The 19,451-nt window shown below is 39.5% G+C and overlaps 1 protein-coding gene across 3 annotated transcripts in view; it reads right to left on the bottom strand.

Annotated features, from left to right (window-relative positions):
- The window catches only part of sema5a (sema domain, seven thrombospondin repeats (type 1 and type 1-like), transmembrane domain (TM) and short cytoplasmic domain, (semaphorin) 5A), a 293,417-nt gene that overhangs the window by 79,274 nt on the left and 194,692 nt on the right, over positions 1 to 19,451 (bottom strand). For all 3 annotated transcript variants that reach the window (XM_043689990.1, XM_043689989.1, XM_043689988.1), the window contains 6 exons: positions 18,689 to 18,751; positions 17,640 to 17,738; positions 14,757 to 14,970; positions 10,734 to 11,019; positions 8,958 to 9,093; positions 8,569 to 8,773 (listed from right to left, as the gene is read on the bottom strand). In XM_043689990.1, the coding sequence (XP_043545925.1) occupies positions 8,569 to 8,773; positions 8,958 to 9,093; positions 10,734 to 11,019; positions 14,757 to 14,970; positions 17,640 to 17,738; positions 18,689 to 18,751 (1,003 nt within the window). The remainder of the gene's footprint in view (positions 1 to 8,568; positions 8,774 to 8,957; positions 9,094 to 10,733; positions 11,020 to 14,756; positions 14,971 to 17,639; positions 17,739 to 18,688; positions 18,752 to 19,451) is intronic.

The following is a 19,451-nucleotide window of genomic DNA, read 5'->3' on the forward strand; positions in this document are numbered from 1 at the left end:
TCCTGCCAAGTCCCCTAAAATGGTGTAAGTTTCAAGAAGGTCACCTCTCATTCTTCTGAATTCCAGCAAGTACAGACCCATCCTACTCTACCTTTCTTTACAAGTTAGTCCCTCCATAGCTGGTATCAGTGTAGTGAACCTTGTCTGGTCTACCTTCATTGGAAGTATATCTTTCCATAACCAAAACTATTCACAGTACTGTATTTTTGCAAGGTTTGTAGCTCAGGTTGAGATTTAGGGTGTAGGTTTGCTCACTGAGCTGTAGGTTTGATATCCAGACGCTTCATTACCTGGCTAGGTAACATCATCAGTGGCGACCTGTCAAGTGAAGCGGAGTTGTTGTCTCCTGTTTTCCATTTATATGTTTGTCCTGGATGGGGTTCCTGGGGTTTGTGGTGATGTCATTTCCTGTTCGTTTTCTGAGGAGTTGATAGATGCTATCTAGATCTATGTGTTTGTTTATGGCGTTGTGGTTGGAGTGCCAGTCCTCTAGGAATTTTCTGGCATGTATTTGTTTAGCCTGTCCCAGGATAGATGTAGTGTCCCAGTCGAAATGATGGGTTTTTTTAAAATAACAGAGAATGTTATTTATCAGGCATGATTTTCCTTTCATGAAGCTATGCCAAATCTGTTTGATCATATTATATATTCAAACTGCTCTGCAATGACATCCTTTATAATGGATTTATAAATTATAACATTTTTTTATTAACAGTGTGAGCTTGGAGGAACATATAAACTGATTGTAAAGGGTCCAAGGCCTGATTTATGAAGTCAAATGAACTTCTCCCACAGTCAGAAAGAGAGAAAGTGAGAATGGGGAACAAATTATTTACCTGAACAAAACAAACTGATCAGAAAATTCACAGGTGACAGTGACTTCAACTAAAAATATCTGTTATATTATGTTGCAGGTTGCGACAGGTTTTACTTAACATTAATCCTCCATAGCATTGCAGAGAGGCAGTTAAGGTTAAGTAGGTTCTGCAGTTGGAAATGGATTAGAAAGCACAGGAAGTGGGAGAATAGAGCCTCGTAAAGCACACAGGTGAGTTTGTAGCCAGGAAAGAGGGTGAGGAAAGAGAAAGTGACAGCATAGGACTGGGACTCAGACAATTAAAGCAGTAAAGTCCAGGCAGAAAGAAGCCAGAGGGATGGTAAAGGAGGAAATGCCAAGAGGGTTACAGAGTTGGATAAGATAGGTGAAAGAGAAGTGAAAGAAAGAGGCAGAGAGAAAGAAGAAGGAACAAAAAAGGGTCCAGAGGGATGAGGATGGGATAGAGAAAACAGAGGAGAGGAAGGGAGAGAAAGCAATCGGGGTCGACTGGAAAAGTAGGGACAGAGAGTGTGCAGCAATCAGCATAAAACTTCAGGAACTCAGAGAGAGGCATCCAAATTTTCCAAAATGGCACCGACAGTCCTACTAAAGGTGGGAGACAGCAGGAGGGATGTCCTCTACTCACTGTAGTAACGGAGGTCACAGAAGCAATTGATACCATACATACGGGAGTTGATAATCAGGAACAGTCCAAGTGCCACAAGGCATTTAACAACTTTACATAAGTGGTCAAGGTGAGATCTCCATCTCACAGAAAACTTCTCAATTTTACCACCATACATACGGGAGTTGATAATCAGGAACAGTCCAAGTGCCACAAGGCATTTAACAACTTTACATAAGTGGTCAAGGTGAGATCTCCATCTCACAGAAAACTTCTCAATTTTACCACCATCACCAGAACCACATCACAAATCAGCTTTCATTTATCAATACAAGGACATTCACTCTCCTTATACTGTTACATCTTCACAAGCACTATTCCATGCCTCAGGTACATTTCACAAATCACATCACAGAAATATCCCTGTGAATATGCTCATCACCATCACCCACTTCCTGTTACAGAAGCAAATAACATATAATTCATATAATTACTGGCAGGAGATCTAGCCTGGGAAGGTCAACCACACCTTCATAACATAATTCTTTCAGGTGGACAGTGCGAACTGTCATGAGGAGGCTTTCATCAGGAGACCTCTGGAAGATACTGCACCAAAGGCACAGTAGGAGGGGTACTACCCAGAGGGATGGCAGCACTGCAGGTTCTTTATAAATCCACAAATATCACTGATCCCACAAACCAATCCTTACTCCCTAAGCTCCAAATAACCTTATCATGTCTGTACTCATCTACAGTCCACTTGGTATCTGAGGGTTCCTAGAGGTAAAAGAGGAGGAAGTTGGGGAAGAATGCACTGACTCAATGACTGTCACTGCTTTAGGCAACAGTTCAGAGTTTGGAACCAAGAACAATATAAAAGCTAGAATAGAACAAACATCTTCTCTCGTGAGCAACAAGCATACCAGGTTGTTGGAAGCAAGATCAAAAATGTGTTCCATAGTAGCATAGCCAGATGAAAACCTCAGGGAACCAAGTTTCAGAAGGACAGAGGAGTCACATCCAACTTAGGCAATGCCTTGATGAAAAGTCTGGAACTGATCATCTCGAGTATGAAGAGACCGGCTAATACCTCCAGTGACCTGGGAAACCCAACGTTATGCAGCATGTTATGACTGAGATTACAAATCACACTGCAGCCACAACAGCTTCTACTGAATGACAAAGTACTGCAATGGAAGTTCAACAAACTGCCATGATAGCCCTGAGCTCCATTACAGATACAGATTTGCAGACTACCATCAATGGCCAAAGGAATGTTCCAACAGATCACAAAGTGGACTCAACAAACACACCCAGACAGTGACCGAGGCATCATGGAATCAGAACCTACTGGTCTCTCTCCAAATACTTCTTTTCCTGCACCCTTGGCCAATGTTTCATGTGGCATTGCCTGTCATTAATAAGGGAGAAGATAGTGTCATTAAATGTCAAGGTGAGGTAGTTTGGCTATCAGTTAAAATGATTGTTGTTTGGCTCTTGTGTGACATAAATATTATTTGTCAGTTATCAGCCCAAATGGTGTCCAACTTTATTTGCGTGCAGACACAGTCTGATTCATTATCTGGTTATGAGTGGAACTGAACACCATGGAATCATCAGCAAACATCTTAATTGCTGATTGTATAATGGAGGTAACGTCATTGATGAAACAGTTAAAGGTGCAGGATTAGGCCATTTGGCTCTTGAAATCTGTTCTGTAATGTTCTATATCAGCACCCACTTTTCTACACTTTACCCATATCCTTTGATTCCTTAGGTATCAAAAAGTTTATTAATTATTATCTTGAACATGCTGAACACCTAAACATTCACATCTCTCCATGCTCCTGGTGGTCTGGATGACTATTTGTGTAGAAGGTACCTCCAGTGGGAGCAACTCAAGATTCAAGTGCATTCACAATGCTGAAAGATTCATGAGCATGGATTTAGCAGGTTAAGGAAGCATTGACATAGCGCAAGTGGGTAACCTCCAGAGAGAAGAGGTATTCCAGGCACGTAGTGAGTGAATACCATGAGGGCATCTCACTTGCAAATTTTTTTTTTTGGTTTGGAAAATAGTACGGTTGACAAATCCTCAGTGGAACCAAGCCAGACCCAAGACCGTGGCACTTTTTTATTCAACTTATTTGGGCATTTTAAGTTGAGCCAGCAATTATTGCCCAGCTTTAGTTGTCCTGAGAAGATGGTGGTGAACTGCTTTCTTGAACCACTGCAGGTCATGTGCTATAGATGGACCCACGATGGAATTTGGGAGGGAATTCCAGGATTTTGACGCAGCATCAATGGAGGAACAATGATATATTGCCAAGTCAGGATGGTGACTGACTTGGAGGGTGATCTTGCAGGTGATGTTATTCCCATGTATCTGTTGCCTGTTCCTTCTAGCTAGTAATGGTTGTGGGTTTGGAAAGTGCTATATGAGGATCTTTGCTGAATTTCTGCAGTGTATCTTGTGGATGGTACACACTGCTGCTCCTGAGTGTGGGTGGTGATGGGAGTGAGGGGCTGCCAATCCAGCTGCATGCTTTGTCCTGGATGGTGTCAAGCTTCTTGAGTGTTGTTGGAGCTACACTCATCCAAGCAAGTGGGGAGTATTCTCATAGCAACCTGACTTGTGCCTTGTAGGTGGTAGACAGGCTCTGGGGAGCCAGGAGGTGGATTACTCACTGTAGGATTCATAGCCACTGAGTGCTCTTGTAGCCACTATGGGAGATCCCAGTGCTCAATGGAGGGGGTGTCTGGAAGATAAAGGTTTCATTAGTGAGGGGAGTAGACAGGTGCTTTTGAAACTGCAACCATGACTCTTGTAAGGTCAAGAGTGTCACAGAGCATTTTCAAATGGGAGGGTGAATGCCCAGATATCATGGTCTGCATTGGGACCAATGAGAAGAAGGAAGAGAGGAAAGAAGTCCTGCAAACAGGACCTTCAGGAGTTTGGTAGGAAACTGAAAAGCATAACTTCAAAGGTAGCAATCTCCAAATTACTCCCATTGTCACATAGTGGTGTACAGCAATAGACGGATAGAATAAAAGAATGTGAAAAGAACAAAATAAAGTATCTCGAGAGCTGGTAATGAAGACATTTTTTTAGATTCTGGAGAGATGTGACCTGTAGTAGTTGGACAGGTTATATTTGAACAGGTATGGTCCCAAGGTCCTGGCTGTGAGATTGGTTCTTACTGCTGTCAGGAATGATTTTAACTACACTGACAGGTATCCTGACAGATAGTTCGGAGAGGGAAGAAAGTAAGACGGAATTAGAAGTTAAAATCCTGTTAAGTAAGTCTGGAAGGCAGAGGGAAATTAAGTTAGATATCAAGGAAGTGAATTTAGCAAGAGGAAATGGAATATATTTTAACAATAAAAGGCCTGAGGAATAAGACAGGTGAGGCATATGGGACTACGATTTTATAGCTATGACTGAGGCTAAAAAGTGGAAAGGATTGGGCAGCTCAACATTCCCAGTTATAGGGTATTCATGTGAGATAGAGGATAGAAGAGGAGGGGACTCACAATATTGATTAAGGAAACAAGTGTAGGAATGAAATGATATCTTGGAAGGATTATCAAATGAGGCCAGAAGAAGAAAAGTAAAAAGCTCAAAATGGGCAAACATACTGCAGGATATATACTTTAGCTCGATGATCAGGAAGAGGTAGATCAGGGAAAGAGTGAGGATGATACATGTAATTAGGTTTCAGAGACGTCTAAGAATAATAAGGCAGTAATAGCAGATGGTTTTAATTACTCCAAAGTGGGGAGGGAGCAAAATTCTTAAAATGCATCCAGGACATTTTTTTTTAATCCAGTGCATAGAAAACCAAACAAGGGAGGGGCCAGTTCTGAACCTAGTATTTGCAAATGAGTCTAAGCAGGTGGAGGGGGTACGGGAGCATTTTGGAGATAGTGAGCATAACTCACTTAGATTTAGGATATTATGAAAAATGATAAGGATGGATCAGGATAAAGGTTCTATATTAGGGCAAGGCTAATTTTACTAAGATGAGATTTGGCTCAAACTGAACTGGGAACGGTTATTTGCAGATAAAACTATGTCAAAGCAGTGGGGTGTATCCAAGGAGGAAACAACAAACATTCGAGGAAAATATGTTCCTGTAAAAACAAAAGACAGAACCAAGATGTAGATGTCAAAAGGTTAGGATCAAGAACAAAAGAAAAGCTTATGGCAGATACCAAGGGCTCAACATGGTAGAATCCCTAGAGGATTATAATATGTTCAGGCAGAATCTTAGAAAGGAAATTAGAAAAGCCAAGCAATGAAGTGAGAAATCATTAGCTGGCAGAATAAAGGAAAACACAAAGGGGTGTTTTAAATATATAAAGAGAAAAGAATAACTAGGGAAAAAGTAGGGCCCCTAGGGGTTGTACCGGTAATTTGTGTTTGACCCAGGAGACATGGGCACATTCATCAATGAATACTTTACAATCAGTCTTCACAATGAGAAAAGATGATACTGCTCGAGACATCAGGGTGGAAGACTGTAAAATGTTTGAAGAGATTAACAAAGAGAGATGCAGTCATAGGTTTAGTGGTTTTAAAAGTGGATAATTCTGCAGTCGGGATAAGATGTACTCCAGTCTATTGAGGAAGGCAAGGAGGAAATTCCAGCGGCACTGGTGGTAATGTACAAGTCATCTCTGGTCATAGATGAGGTACCAGAGGACAAGATGACTGATAACAACAACACATGTTTAAAAACAAATGCAGGATATACTAGGAAGTTACAGGCCAGTCAGTCTACCTTTGGCTGTGGGGAAGCTATTGGAAAGAATTCTGAGGGGCAGAATATATCTGCAATTGGAGAGATGTGTATTAATCAGAAATAGCCAGCATCAATTTAATAAGCAAAGCTCATGTTTGATGAATTTTATTTAATTTCTTGAGGCTGAACCTGGCAGCATTGATTAAGGTAATTCATTTGATGTGGTCTACATGCATTGTAAGAGGTTTTTGATATGGTCCCTCATGGCAAACTGGTCAAGAAAAAAAACAGTTCAAGGCAAAATGGCACATTGGATTCAAACCTAGCTGAGAGGCAGAAGCAGAGGATGATGTTAAAGAAATGTTTCTGAAAGTCTTTTTTCAGTGGGATTCCAAAGGGCTCAGTGCTGGGGCCTTTGCTGTTTGTGGAATACATTGATAATTTTCAATTAAATGTAGGGGTATGATTAAGAAGTTCACGAATGTCATTAAAATTGATAGGATGATAAATTGTGAGGAGAATAGTCATAAGCTGCAAGAAGATATCAAAGGACTGATCAGTTGGGCAGAGTGGTGCTAAATGAAATTGGGAGTTGAGGAAAATGTATCTGAAACTCATTGCCTCAAAGGGTAGTTGAGTCAGAAACTCTTGTAACATTTAAGCAGTAATTAAAATATTCACCTATATTGACATTGCCTACAGAGCTATGTGCCCAGAGCTGGAAAATGGGATTAGTGAGTCAGATCTTTGTTGATGGGCGCCAACACAAGCAGGCACATGCCCAACTTCTGTGCTATAAATATCTATAAATCTGTTAAACACAAAAAGTTCCAAAGATTCCCAACACTTTCAATTAAAACTTTTTGAAAAAGAGCAAACAAGTTCTCCTAGTGTTCGAGCTAATATTGATTTCTCAGTTATCACAATAAGTTATCAAGTCATTACCCCCTGGCTGTTTGTGGGAGCTTGCTGTGTGCAAACTGGCTGCTGCATTTTCTATATTACAAAATTTGTTTAAGACATCCTGGATCTTTCTCTATTCTAGTGAAGACAAGATGCTTTTAATTTGAATTTTTCTGTTTCACAAATTAAACTATTTGTAATCAGGCATGAATTTGTTTTGCTTGGGCTGACGCATATAAGAATCTTTAATCCAGGTGATGTAAAACTGGAGATTCTACTCTAAACTAAATCTGCTGTAAATTTACATCCTTCTATAAATGACAAAGTTTTAACTGCAATTTAATGTTTTGCTTTACCCTGGATGTACAGAGCAATGTTCAAACAGAAGATTATGATGGGATTGCAGCCATAAGTAAAATGCATTGGGGTAAATGTACAGTTGGATAATAAAAATGACTGCTCTTGTGATTTTGACAAAACTAGCAAGACCACGGCTCATTTTATCTTTGACTGATAATGTAAATGGGCAATACTGCAAAATTATCAGAAGAGAAGCATAACCACAACTGAATCAATATCTCCTTTTTTCCATAACTGGCCGAAGTTAAAAATATTCTACCTCATGTCATGCCACGTTTTTCCAACCCACAGTATTTTGTGGAACATTTTCTTGGCCCATGCAGAACAGAAACGGTCACCAGTGATGGAGCAATTAAAATCAAAAATCAGGCAGCCAGAATTAAAAGATAGGCAGAAATTTCAGAAAATTGTGGGCTGGAGGAGATGGAGGAGTTCAAGGCAGCGGAGGGATTTGAAAAAAACGATAATTTTATTTTTGTATTGTTGCTTAACTAGGAGCCAATGTCAATAAGCAAGGCCGGAGAAGACATAGTGCACTTATCACAGCAGAGCTTTGATGCTGTCAATTTTATGGAGTGTAGAATGTAAGAAGCTGGATAGGAAGGTGTCGAAATTGTCAAATCTAGAAACAACAATAAATGAATGAGGGTAAGGTCGTGGGAGTAAAAAGAGCTGTTTTAGTGATCATATAGATATGTGGTTGTAAGCTCATATTGGGTAAATGTGACAAGAAGGTTGTGTGCAGTCCGCTACAGCCTCAAAGACAATTGCCAAAAAGAGGAAAGCAGTCAGTAGCCAGAGGGCAGCGTTTATGGTAGGGATTGATGACTATTTCAGTTTTCCTAATGTTTAATTGGAGGGAATTTCTGCTCATTCAGTCCTGGCTGTAGGAAAAGTAGTCTGATAAACTGGCAACAGCGGGGGAGTCTAAAGTGTTGTTGGAAAAGGTCGAACCGGGTTTCATCAGCATATATGTGAATACTGCTGTTGAGTTTTGTACTTCAACAATTCCATGTTTTACATGAGTTTATTAAATAATATTAATGCCAATCATGGATACAGTGATATGAACTCAGATCATGCATTTTATTCATGCACTGAGAATTAACATATGTTACCTGTGGCCAAGTACATAACATGGAAAAGCATGTCCTTTCCTTGCACAACATCCACCACTATGTGGGAAAACCGACTGTTGTCTTCCAGGAAGAAAGGCATTGGAAAAACGGGCTGGACCACTTCATGCATAAGAATAAACTTTTGAGCATCCTGGAGACTCCTGTCTGTGAGATTCGCATAAGGACCAGAATCGATAGTACCACACTAATAAAGCATAAATTTAATAATGTAAGTATTTGTTGGAAATCACAAATAAAAGAATAATGAGAAATCAGTGAAATACATGAAGAATAAAAACTAAATCTCACAGAATCTTCCAGCAGAATCTGAAAAATGATACTACAACATCATGGGAAGTTTCATATCAAAAAATGAGAGTCATCAATACCTGAAAATTAGGATTAGGATTGGAAAATGGCAGCCACGCTGAATGAGAATTCTCCTGGAACTTGAATGGCCCAGCAAAAACTTGAGTAATGGCACTAAGATTAAACATGCAGACAGCTGAAGCCGCTATGCTATTCCTGTAGGAAATATGCCCAAGTATAATTAGACAATCTTGACAAATATCATTTTATTTTAGTCTATGCCAGTAAATATGGATGCAACATCTGAAAGATAAAGATGCATCATAAGGAAACACAATGAAAAGTAGCTACGACACACAAAAACAGAAACCATTGGAGAGACTCAGCATCTCAGTCCGTGTTTGTGGAGAGAAAACAGTTAACGTTTCGAGTCCAGTGACCCTTCTTCTGAGTGTTTCAGATCTCCAGCATCTGCTGTTCTTTGTTATATTTTAAAGAGTATCTTCAGTTGCCTGTTATGAACATTAGAACTAAGAGCAGAGGATGCCATTTGGCTCTCAAGTCTGCTCTGTAATTCAAAAGATCAGAGCTGCACTTTCCCTCTTGCCATCCATAACTCTTGACTCCCTCATCAAGTAAAAATCTCTCCAACACAGTCTTGAATGCATTTAATGTCCCAGCCTCCACTGCTAATTTGGGAAGACAACTCAATATACTAACAATGTTCAGAGAAGATATTCCTCTTCATCTCTCCACAATGAGAAACCCCTTGTTCGCTCATTGTAGATACTCCCACTGCATGAAACTTTCATTCAGCATTTACTGTCAAGGCCCCTCGGAATCAGATATGTTTCAGAAGATTCCTTCGCATTCTTCTGAACTCCAATGATTGCAGGTCCAACATTTCCTCAAAAGACAAACCCCTCACTACAGGAATCAGTGTAATGAACCTACTCTAAACTGCATCCAATGCAAGTATGTTTCCCTTTAAGTAAGCTGATCAAAACTACATATAGCACTCTAGATTCAGTCTGACCAATGCCCTGTAGAGCTGTAGCAAGACCTTCTTACTTCTATATTCCAGCCACATTGCAGTAAAGGGCAAGACTCCATTTGCATTCCTGATTACGTGCATGCTGGTTTTTTTTAGATTTATTTATAACAGCATCCAAATCCCTCTGTACTTCAGAATTCTGTAATCTCTCTCTCTAGTTAAATAGTATTCTGCTTTACTATTCTTCCAGCCAAAGTGAACAATTCTGCATTCTCACATTTTCCCATATTATACTTCAACTGCAAGAAACTTGCTTTAAACTTAAAACAACCTATAATTCTTTGCAGACTCTTTGTATTCTCCTCACAAATTCTTCCCTACCTTTGTCTTGTACCTTTGGTTACAATACTGTCTGTGCCTTCATCCTTAGTCACTAACGAATGCTAAATAGTTGAAGTCCCAGCCTTCCATTCGTTACAGTTTACCACACTAAATAATGAAGCATTCATCCCGTTTCCTGCTGGTTAGCTAGTCCTCTATCAATGCTAATATATCACCCCAACACTATAAGCTTTTGTCTGGTGTAATATTTTATGCAGCACTTCGGCAAAAAGCTTTTTGGAAATTCAAATTGAATACTTTAATTTAACCTATTTATTACATAAATACAGAAAAATCTCAAATAAGTTTATCAAACCCAATTTCCCTGTCACAAAGTCACATTATCTGGGACAGATTGTGTTAGGTCTTTCTAATTGTCCTACTATTATGCCTTTCACAATGAATTACAGTATTTTCCCAGTTACAGATATTGGGCTAAATATCCCCACACAAATATAGTGAAGGCTTCATAGATACTTACACATTAGTGGTGAAGATTCCATACAGCATGTCTTGCTCAGGTAAAAAGAAAGTGCTTAGCAGCTCATTGTAATCAAAAGGAATTTCACCAGGACGAGAACAATTTAATCGAGCTTTCATGAAAGTTGTCCAGGTATCCTCCAGGAGAAATCTCCCTCCAATATCGTTTTTACACACTCTGGCCACTCTGGAGAAAATATTTTTTCCACAGTCATGTTCCACTGCATTCTCCCGAAAAAAGAAATAGGTGAAGTTTCCAATGTCATAGGATGACACAAAATTTGGCTCTGAAAAATTGTAACAAAAATCACAGTAATGACACCTTTTTGACACAGAATCCCTACAGTGTGCAAGCAGACCATTCAGCCCATCGAGCCCACACCAATCAGAAAAGCATTCCAGCCAGGCCCTACCCTATCCTATCCCTGTAACCCTGCTTTTCCTGTTGCTAATCCACCTTATCTACACATCCTTGGACACTATGGGCAACTTAGCATGGTCAATCTACCTAACCTACACATCTTTGGAGTGTGGGAGGAAACCGGAGCACCCAGAGGAAACCTACACAGACACTGGGAAGCAAACTCTGTCGCTTCAAGTGGAATCAAGCCCAGGTCTCTGGCACTGTGAGGCAGCAGTGTTATCCACTGAGCTACCATGTTGCCCATTATAATTTTGTTTTTTTTTCATTCAAGGAACAACATGAGGAGCCTAAGGCCTAGTGGTATTAATTGAAAGACCCAAATCCCTGCCAAGGCAAATGTGAAACTCAAGAAGGTGATAGAATATGCCGCAATTAGCCTTTGACATCATTCTGGGATTCTGCAAAAGTAAAGAATTCTGCTAATTGAAAACTTTTATGGCCACTGTGCTTAAATAAGCACAATGGGTAACCTTACAACTAAACCATATAATTTAAAATAATATTCCCAGAGTATTAGTTCTTTTTCTTTCTTATTCACTAATGAGACGTGGGCATCACTGGCTGGCCAGCAGTCATTGCCCATCCCTAGCCGCTCCTGAGAAGTTTGTGGTGAGCTGCCTTTTTGAACTGTTGCAGTCCATAAGTAAGGGAGGGAATTCCAGGATTTTGACCTATTGACTCTATCATGAGTCTAACAAAAGCAGCCAGCTGGACCTCACAGAATATGAGTTCCCTGACCGAGGCTCTTAGTCTAGTTCAATCAGGGAGCCCTTGCTGATATAAAAAGATTGACTGTCAAGAGATACTGACACTCCAGAGCTTGACTTGATATGAGACTGTCCTACAGTAAGGGGCTGTTCATGTGTAAATAAAGGGTGACTTGGTGAAGGGATACCAGCCTCTGCAGAATTATTTCAGACACTGAAGGAACGACAATGTAATTCCATATCAGATGGTGAGTGGCGTGGAGGGGAACTTGCAGGTGGTGGTGTTTCCATGTATCTGCTATCCTTGTCCTTTTAGGTGCAAGTGATCATGGCACTGAAAGATGCTGTCTAAGATTTGTGGAAAATTCCTTAAGCACATCTTGTAGATTTAACACACTGCTAATACTGAGTGTTGGAAGTGGAGGGAGTGGATGTTTGTGGTTGATCTACAATCAACTCACCTTTGACTTATGCCTTTTAGATGGTGGACAGGCTTTGGGGAGTCAGACAGTGAGTTAGTCACTATGGTATTTCAAGTTTCTGACCTGCTCTTGTAGGGACAGTGTTTATATGGCAAGTCCAGTACAGTTTCTGGTCAATGATTATCCCCAGGATGTTGATAGTAGGGTATTCAATGATGGTGACATCTTTGAATGTTAAAGGGTGGTGGTTAGATCATATCTTATTGGAGATGGCCATTGCCTGGCCTTTGTGTGGCATGAATGCTGCTTGCCATTTGTCAGCGAAGTCTGCATATCGTCAGACCCTGTTGCCATTTGAACATGGGTTACTTCAGTATCTGAGGAATCATGAATGGTGCTGAACATTCCCACTTTTGACCTTATGATAGAGGGAAGGTCACTAATGAAGCAGTTGAAGATGGTTGGGCCTCCGATATTACCCTGAGGAATTCCTGCCGTGATGTTCTGGAGCTGGATGACTGACCTCCAACAACCACAACTAACTTTCTATGCGCCAGGTACAATTCCAACCATTGGACAGTGTTCCCCTAATTGTCACTGACTGCAGTTTCAGTTTTGGCTCCTTGATGCCACACTTCATCAAATGCAGCCTTGATGTCAAGGGCTGTCACTCTCACCTCACCTCTGGAATTCAATCTTCTTGTTCATTTTTAAACCAAGGCTGAAGTTACAGTGATGAAGAAAGAAGGGCCCCACAGATAGTAATCCCAATATTAATTTTAAGCATTCAATAGTGACACTGTACTTTTGTTAATTTGCAGCACCATGTTAAACTTGGGCAAGCTGAGCAGTCTGTACTTGGCCACTGCCACAGACATGTTGTCTGACCCTGACAATACATGCTGCAGTGACTCCAGAAAAAAATGTGCTGGGTGCAACAGAAAATCTGCTAACTAACAAAAAAATGAAAGAATTTACAGATAATTGAAGCAACTATGCCTAAAATCTTAAATTGAAGGGATGCAAAACTTTCCCAGTGCACTAAACCCCCTGTAAACTGTGATTTTCAATCTAATTAACAAATGAAAAAATGGCTTTAGAGTAAAAATGAAAACTTCTAATACCCACATTAGTAACATCCACCACAAACTGCAGTCATTCAACGCCCTACTTAGCTGATGCCTTCTTCCTATGGCAAACATAATGAAGATGTGGTTGCTTGATACAAGTGTATTCTGTAAACCACCCAATATGGCAGGTACCCCCTGTAATAAGTTGGAAAGATGGAATGGCATGAAAGTTTCGAGTTGCAGTTGTTTTCCTTTCAAAACAAAGAAGTCCCTATTCTACATACTGCCTGCACAATAGATGATGTGATTTGACAACGGCCACTTTTCAGATGCAAAGATTATGAAACACTCTAAAAAAGCAAAATCAACTACTGAGTCACTCAAAATGGAACTAAAATTGCAAAGAAATTACAACACAGACATTTTGAATTGAATTGAATTAGCTTTGTTGTCCGGCTGATTAAAAGAGCTACATCTGATACAGTTGTAAAAAAGAGGAAAGGAATTAGTGCAACCTACTTCCCCGATGCAGTAATTTCATGAGATGTAATCATTATAGAATTGAAATTTCTTGTCTAAAGACCTTTAACAATGATACTGCCATTTTAATCAAGTACCAGGATTATATTGACAGGGTGCATACAGACTTCCGCTCAAAGTTGGAACATTCACTCTAATTTTTAAATTTAATTTCATATTTATCTTTCATATCGAAGTAAGTCTTGTGCATGCTGGAATGGGCATATTTTGGTTCCCAAACCACTGGGTGTCTTGCTGTTCAATTATAGAACATAGAACATTACAGCACAGTACAGGTCCTTCAGCCCTTGATGTTGTGCTGACTTTTTATCTGACTCTAAGATCAAACTAACCTGCATATCCTACATTTTACTATCACTCATGTGCCTATCCAAGAGTTGCTTAACTGCCCCTAATGTATTTGACTCCATTACCACTGCTGGCAGTGCATTCCACACACGCAGTACTCTCGGTGTAAAGAACCTACCTCAGACATCTCCCCTAAACCCTCCTCCAATCACCTTAAAATCACCCTCATCATAGCCATTTCCACTCTGGGAAAAGGTCTCTGACTATTCATTCTATGCCACTCATCATCTTGTACACCTCTATCAAGTCACTTCTTATCCTTCTTTACTCCAATGAGAAAAGCCCTAGCTCCCTCAACCTTTGTTTGTAAGACATGTCCTCTATACTAATAGATTTGCACTAAAAATTGCATTAGTTCACTGGTGAGATGGCCTCAGAAAAATGATACCTATATAAACTTGCTATCATTTTCCAATCAGTTTTGCACCAGTCATATTCAAAGGCTTTAAGGATCATTAGGTTCATAATCTCTTTGTTATGATACTACAAGAGTCTATCCCTGCCGGTGCTCACCATTCAGCCATTTTGAGTTGTACTGAGCCGTGCGCAGAGGAGGAAGCCCACCCAGGCTTCGGTAGATGGCAGGGTCTCTCCCTGGGAAATCCATGGCTGTGGCAGCATACAGTTCTCCAGTGGATGTAATTAGAGCAGTGGAATTGTGTTGAGGATTGTATGGACAGCGAGCCATGCCACTGATGCGATCATGGATTTCTGTCAAGTCAGTTAGCTGCAAAAAGTAAACAACCCAATTAAGATTTAAGAATTGACCACTTCCAAGACAATGATAATACTTTAACATTCTTGATCATAGCAGAACCTCTCTGCAAGGGACATGTTCCAAAATGTCAATGCACACTCCTTTATAACATTTCAGATAGAAGCTTATATACTTAACTTCTAGCCTTCATACTGTTGTGTACAAAATAGATGTTACAATAGAGATTCCACTAAAGCACAAGAAAATACACTTTAAAGAACTGCAGCTGACCAAAAGTCTCTGACTACTGGTTTCAGTCTGAGGAAGGAGTAGGAGGGAGCATGGAAAGGAAGTGAATCTTTTGGGAATCTGTGTTCTGTTCCTGAAAGGAAGTGATCAGTAGTAGCTGTGCAATGAATTAGCTGGTCAGAATGATGAGATAACGATAAGTCCCATCGCTCAAATATGCTCTCATTTACTGCCAATTTACACTTGCTTTTGGGCAGGACTTCAGAGACAACTTTTATGCATCGTGCTTGTTTACTTGTCAGAGTAATTGCAATCTTCAATTACAATATCATCTTTATGTTTAAAAGAGTATTGATGAATTAAACCTTAAATAAAAGTTTCTGTTACATATCTGCATCTGTTTGTTAGGGATGGGGTTAATAATGCTGATGGACACGAAAGAAAAGAGCACTGGCCCAACTTGTTGCATTTGTAGACTATATCAGTCATGTCTATCTTCAGTTTGGGTCCAAATTCAGAAAGGTACATAATTAATCCACGCTGCAATCTCAATTTGCAAGCCAACCATGCTATTGGGCATTCTGTCTGATAATTCAAGACAATCTTGTGTTATGAAACTATCCAAACAAGTTTCATGTTGTACTTCATGGATGACACAGAGACCAGATCTTCACTGCTCTATAAATCAATCTGACTCTAGCTTCCAGAAATGAAAAGTATGTTAACTAATCTCTCAATCACAATTTGACTTTCAACACAGAGAACAGTATGTTAAAAGATAGCCAATAATTAAATATATGTCTTTAAATAAAGAACTCTTTGAAACTGCATTGCAGGACAGATAACTACCCAACTTATGATTTTATTGGTTAGCTTTCTGATTGAAAAACTATCCTAAAATGTCAAGTTTGCTAATTAAAACAAACATAGTCCCAGATCCACATCAATTTCATCAAGTACCTTGCATTCCTTCATGGCATATTGAATTACATTACCTGGCTTTTTACTATTGCTAATCCCTCTTGTTCCAGGCACTGAAGTAACTCCACAGAGGTCAGTATCGCATCACCAAGTCACCATTTATTTACATGTACATAGTGCTTGATACCAGTCTGGCTCTCTCAGAGCCAGCTCTCAGAGTGAACAGAACCTTGAACACTCCTGTTTCTATCTGTCAGCTAAGACTCACCGTTTGGACGAGGTTAACAGCCCCAATCAGGGAACTCATTCTATGAGGTCCACCTGGCTGACCTCGTTAAAATCACTACAGCCACATTACAAATTATTACATCATACATCATATATACAGCCAAATTACATCATTAAAAGACACACACAGTCTTTTTGTTTTGCACTTACCAGGACTAATCAACCTCTTTGAAAAGGAACAGCAATTTGTACAGCGTGAGAAGTCGCTGTTTGTCAGAAACTTGGGGAGCATGGAGAAGAAGCTGGATCTGTTAACTGATAATCTTAGCTAGCTGATTACCTCAGACAAGGCAGGTTGCCACTGAATGGTCAAGATGTTGCTATGGGGAACATAGCAGGGATTTGCAGTCTCTATGATCCTTTCTCAGTGCAATGTACTTACAAGTTCCTTTTGCCTACACAGAAAAGGGCCCTGTGTATTCTGTGCTACTAAAAACACCAGAAGAAAGAAAGTTAGGCAGACAAAGGGATAGTTGATAGTAAGCCAGTGAAGGAGTAAAGCTGATAACAGGAATAATGAGTAGGTGAAAATGGGTTAGCTGTGCTCAAAACAGCCCAAGTCATGACAGGGCCTAGGGTGTGAGTGTGGTTATAGTACGCAAAAGGTGATGTTCAGGCTCTAAGTTATTGAACTTGATATTGCGTACTGAAGGCTGCAGGGACCTTTGGCAGAAGATGAAATGCTGTGGTAACCTCAGCTATTGCAAGAATAGAACCCATACTGTTGGTGTAACTCTGCTTTGCAAACCAGGCATCCAGGTAAAAACAATTACTGCAGATGCTGGAAACCAGATTCTGGATTAGTGGTGCTGGAAGAGCACAGCAGTTCAGGCAACATCCAGCCAACTGAATTCACCAAGCTCCTCCTAAGGGGCTACATGTATCACTTTATAACTAAATGTACTACACCTAATAATTGTATCACTGATGTCTATATCATCCCATAAGACACTTCAACTGTTCTGTCATGGATGATAATATTATCGGATGCCTAACTGATTAAATTACTGTCATCTGTTAATATATTCTTGCATCTTTTTAACCTGTTTAAACGGATATACAATTAAAACTTATTTGAATTATATTTTACGGAAATTACACAAAGGTACAAATTAATCACATTCTGGAAAGATTTGTGATATATTGGATAATATTTACAGAATTTTATAGAATCCCTACAGTGTAATTTAATTGTAAATAATGCAATTAAAAAAGGCAGAGAGCAAATTGATCGTAATTACCGTCCGATTGGTACATATTGGAGTAAATGCATTTGTACCACAGGTGAAGATCCTGTTGCTGTTTACGAGGAGGACACGAATATAATTCTGACATTGCTCCTGAAATGAAGTTTTAATACAAAAGAAATCACAAAAACATAAAGCTCAGCATGCATTGCAGTCTTTCAACAGTTATATAATAGCAGACCACAAATGATAATTATTGTTGAGCAATTTAATAGACTGAAAGAATCACATGTCAGTTATTGGCACTGACTGATCCTTTAAACTCTAGTGAATATGAGTCTAATCAGCCAAACCTTTACTCATATGACAATCCTCCATCCCAGAATTTCTTTCTTTCATATGCTTTTCCTGGGATAAGGATGGCCTGTATACCCCAGGCTGCTGGCAGTTCACTTGTGGTGGGCATAAATTTTCTAGTCAAAGAATTCAAATAACTGGCTTTTAAAAACATGGCATACAATGTGCAGAATCATAAACCTCAATTTTGAAACTGTCACAGTTCTTCCTTTGCTATATCTAAAACAGCTTCACCCAGTGCACAATCACAAACTGAGTTTCTTTTAAGGAGTGAAGTATTGCTATCCAAAATGATGAAGAAAAGAATCTCGGTTTGAGGGAAAATCAAGAAGAATAACAAGTACTACTTTCTGTAAATAGCTAATTACAAAGGCTGAGATATTTAGACAACAAATGTTACATGCCAGTGATAATTATTTCAATACAGACCTGTAACCACCATACCCAGATTGGAAACTAACTCTCACATTAACATATTAAAAAGCCATGCAACATGGGTACCTTGTAACAGGTGCTGTTATGTTTTTTCTAAATTCTAAAATTTCAGAAATGTTACAATCATAAATTGTTGGTATTCATGGTATTAAAATGCAGTGTGGGGCCTTTCTAAATGTGCCCCTGGTTCTGACTAGAAATCCTTAAATGGCTGCTGGCACAATACCAAACTGTGAAGGAGCAGCCTGAGCTCCCACTCACCTCACAGTACAAAATCTTGCCTTATTCCCTACAGCATAATCACCACCTACCTCCGTTTTTCCTTTACTGAAACAACTCTTTTTTGTTGTTTCATCTGAAAGCCATTCCACTCCCTGAAGAGAGGAGGAAAAATACCACAAGGTTATAATTAAGGCAATATCCAGTACAGTAAGACATTTCTCAGAGCCTCCGCTGAATGTACCCTGATTGTTGTAATTATGAAATATTTCATTGTCTTTGTGAAAAGTAAGGCCACAAATTTAAGATAGCCACATACACACATTGAGAAACACTCCAAATTAATTGATGCAATGATATGGTGTGGCAGGCTTCATTTATTAACTTCAATAAGCATGTACTTCTAACAGATTTTTTTGAAATTCTGACACAGATGGCATAGCTGAGTTTTGCAAGGGAAGTCAAACACAAGTGTTGATGCATATTCATTGCAAATGTACATAAAATAATGTTCTATACACTTTCATAACTTTCCATTATGAAACACTAACAGCCTCCACTTACATGTGCTCAAAAATGATGTAAATGTTCTTACTCTTTTTGCTTTGGGCTTTGTGGACAGTTCAATATCCTCACAAAACAATGACACTGAAAATCTTACATTTTGAAGAGTTTTATCTATTGAGGAATAAGCTTCAATTTGACTCAAGACGTTAAGATTTATACAGATATAACATTTCACCTTCATTAAAATTCCAAAATTTATCAGTGATGAAAAGTGGATACATCAGCTGCCTCCTCCTCCTCCTCCTCCCTGTGTGCAAAATGCTAGTGACAAGGCAGTGCCCTCACGGT

The sequence above is a fragment of the Chiloscyllium plagiosum genome, chromosome 5 (assembly GCF_004010195.1).
Source record: "Chiloscyllium plagiosum isolate BGI_BamShark_2017 chromosome 5, ASM401019v2, whole genome shotgun sequence".
NCBI classification, from domain to species: Eukaryota; Metazoa; Chordata; class Chondrichthyes; order Orectolobiformes; family Hemiscylliidae; genus Chiloscyllium; species Chiloscyllium plagiosum.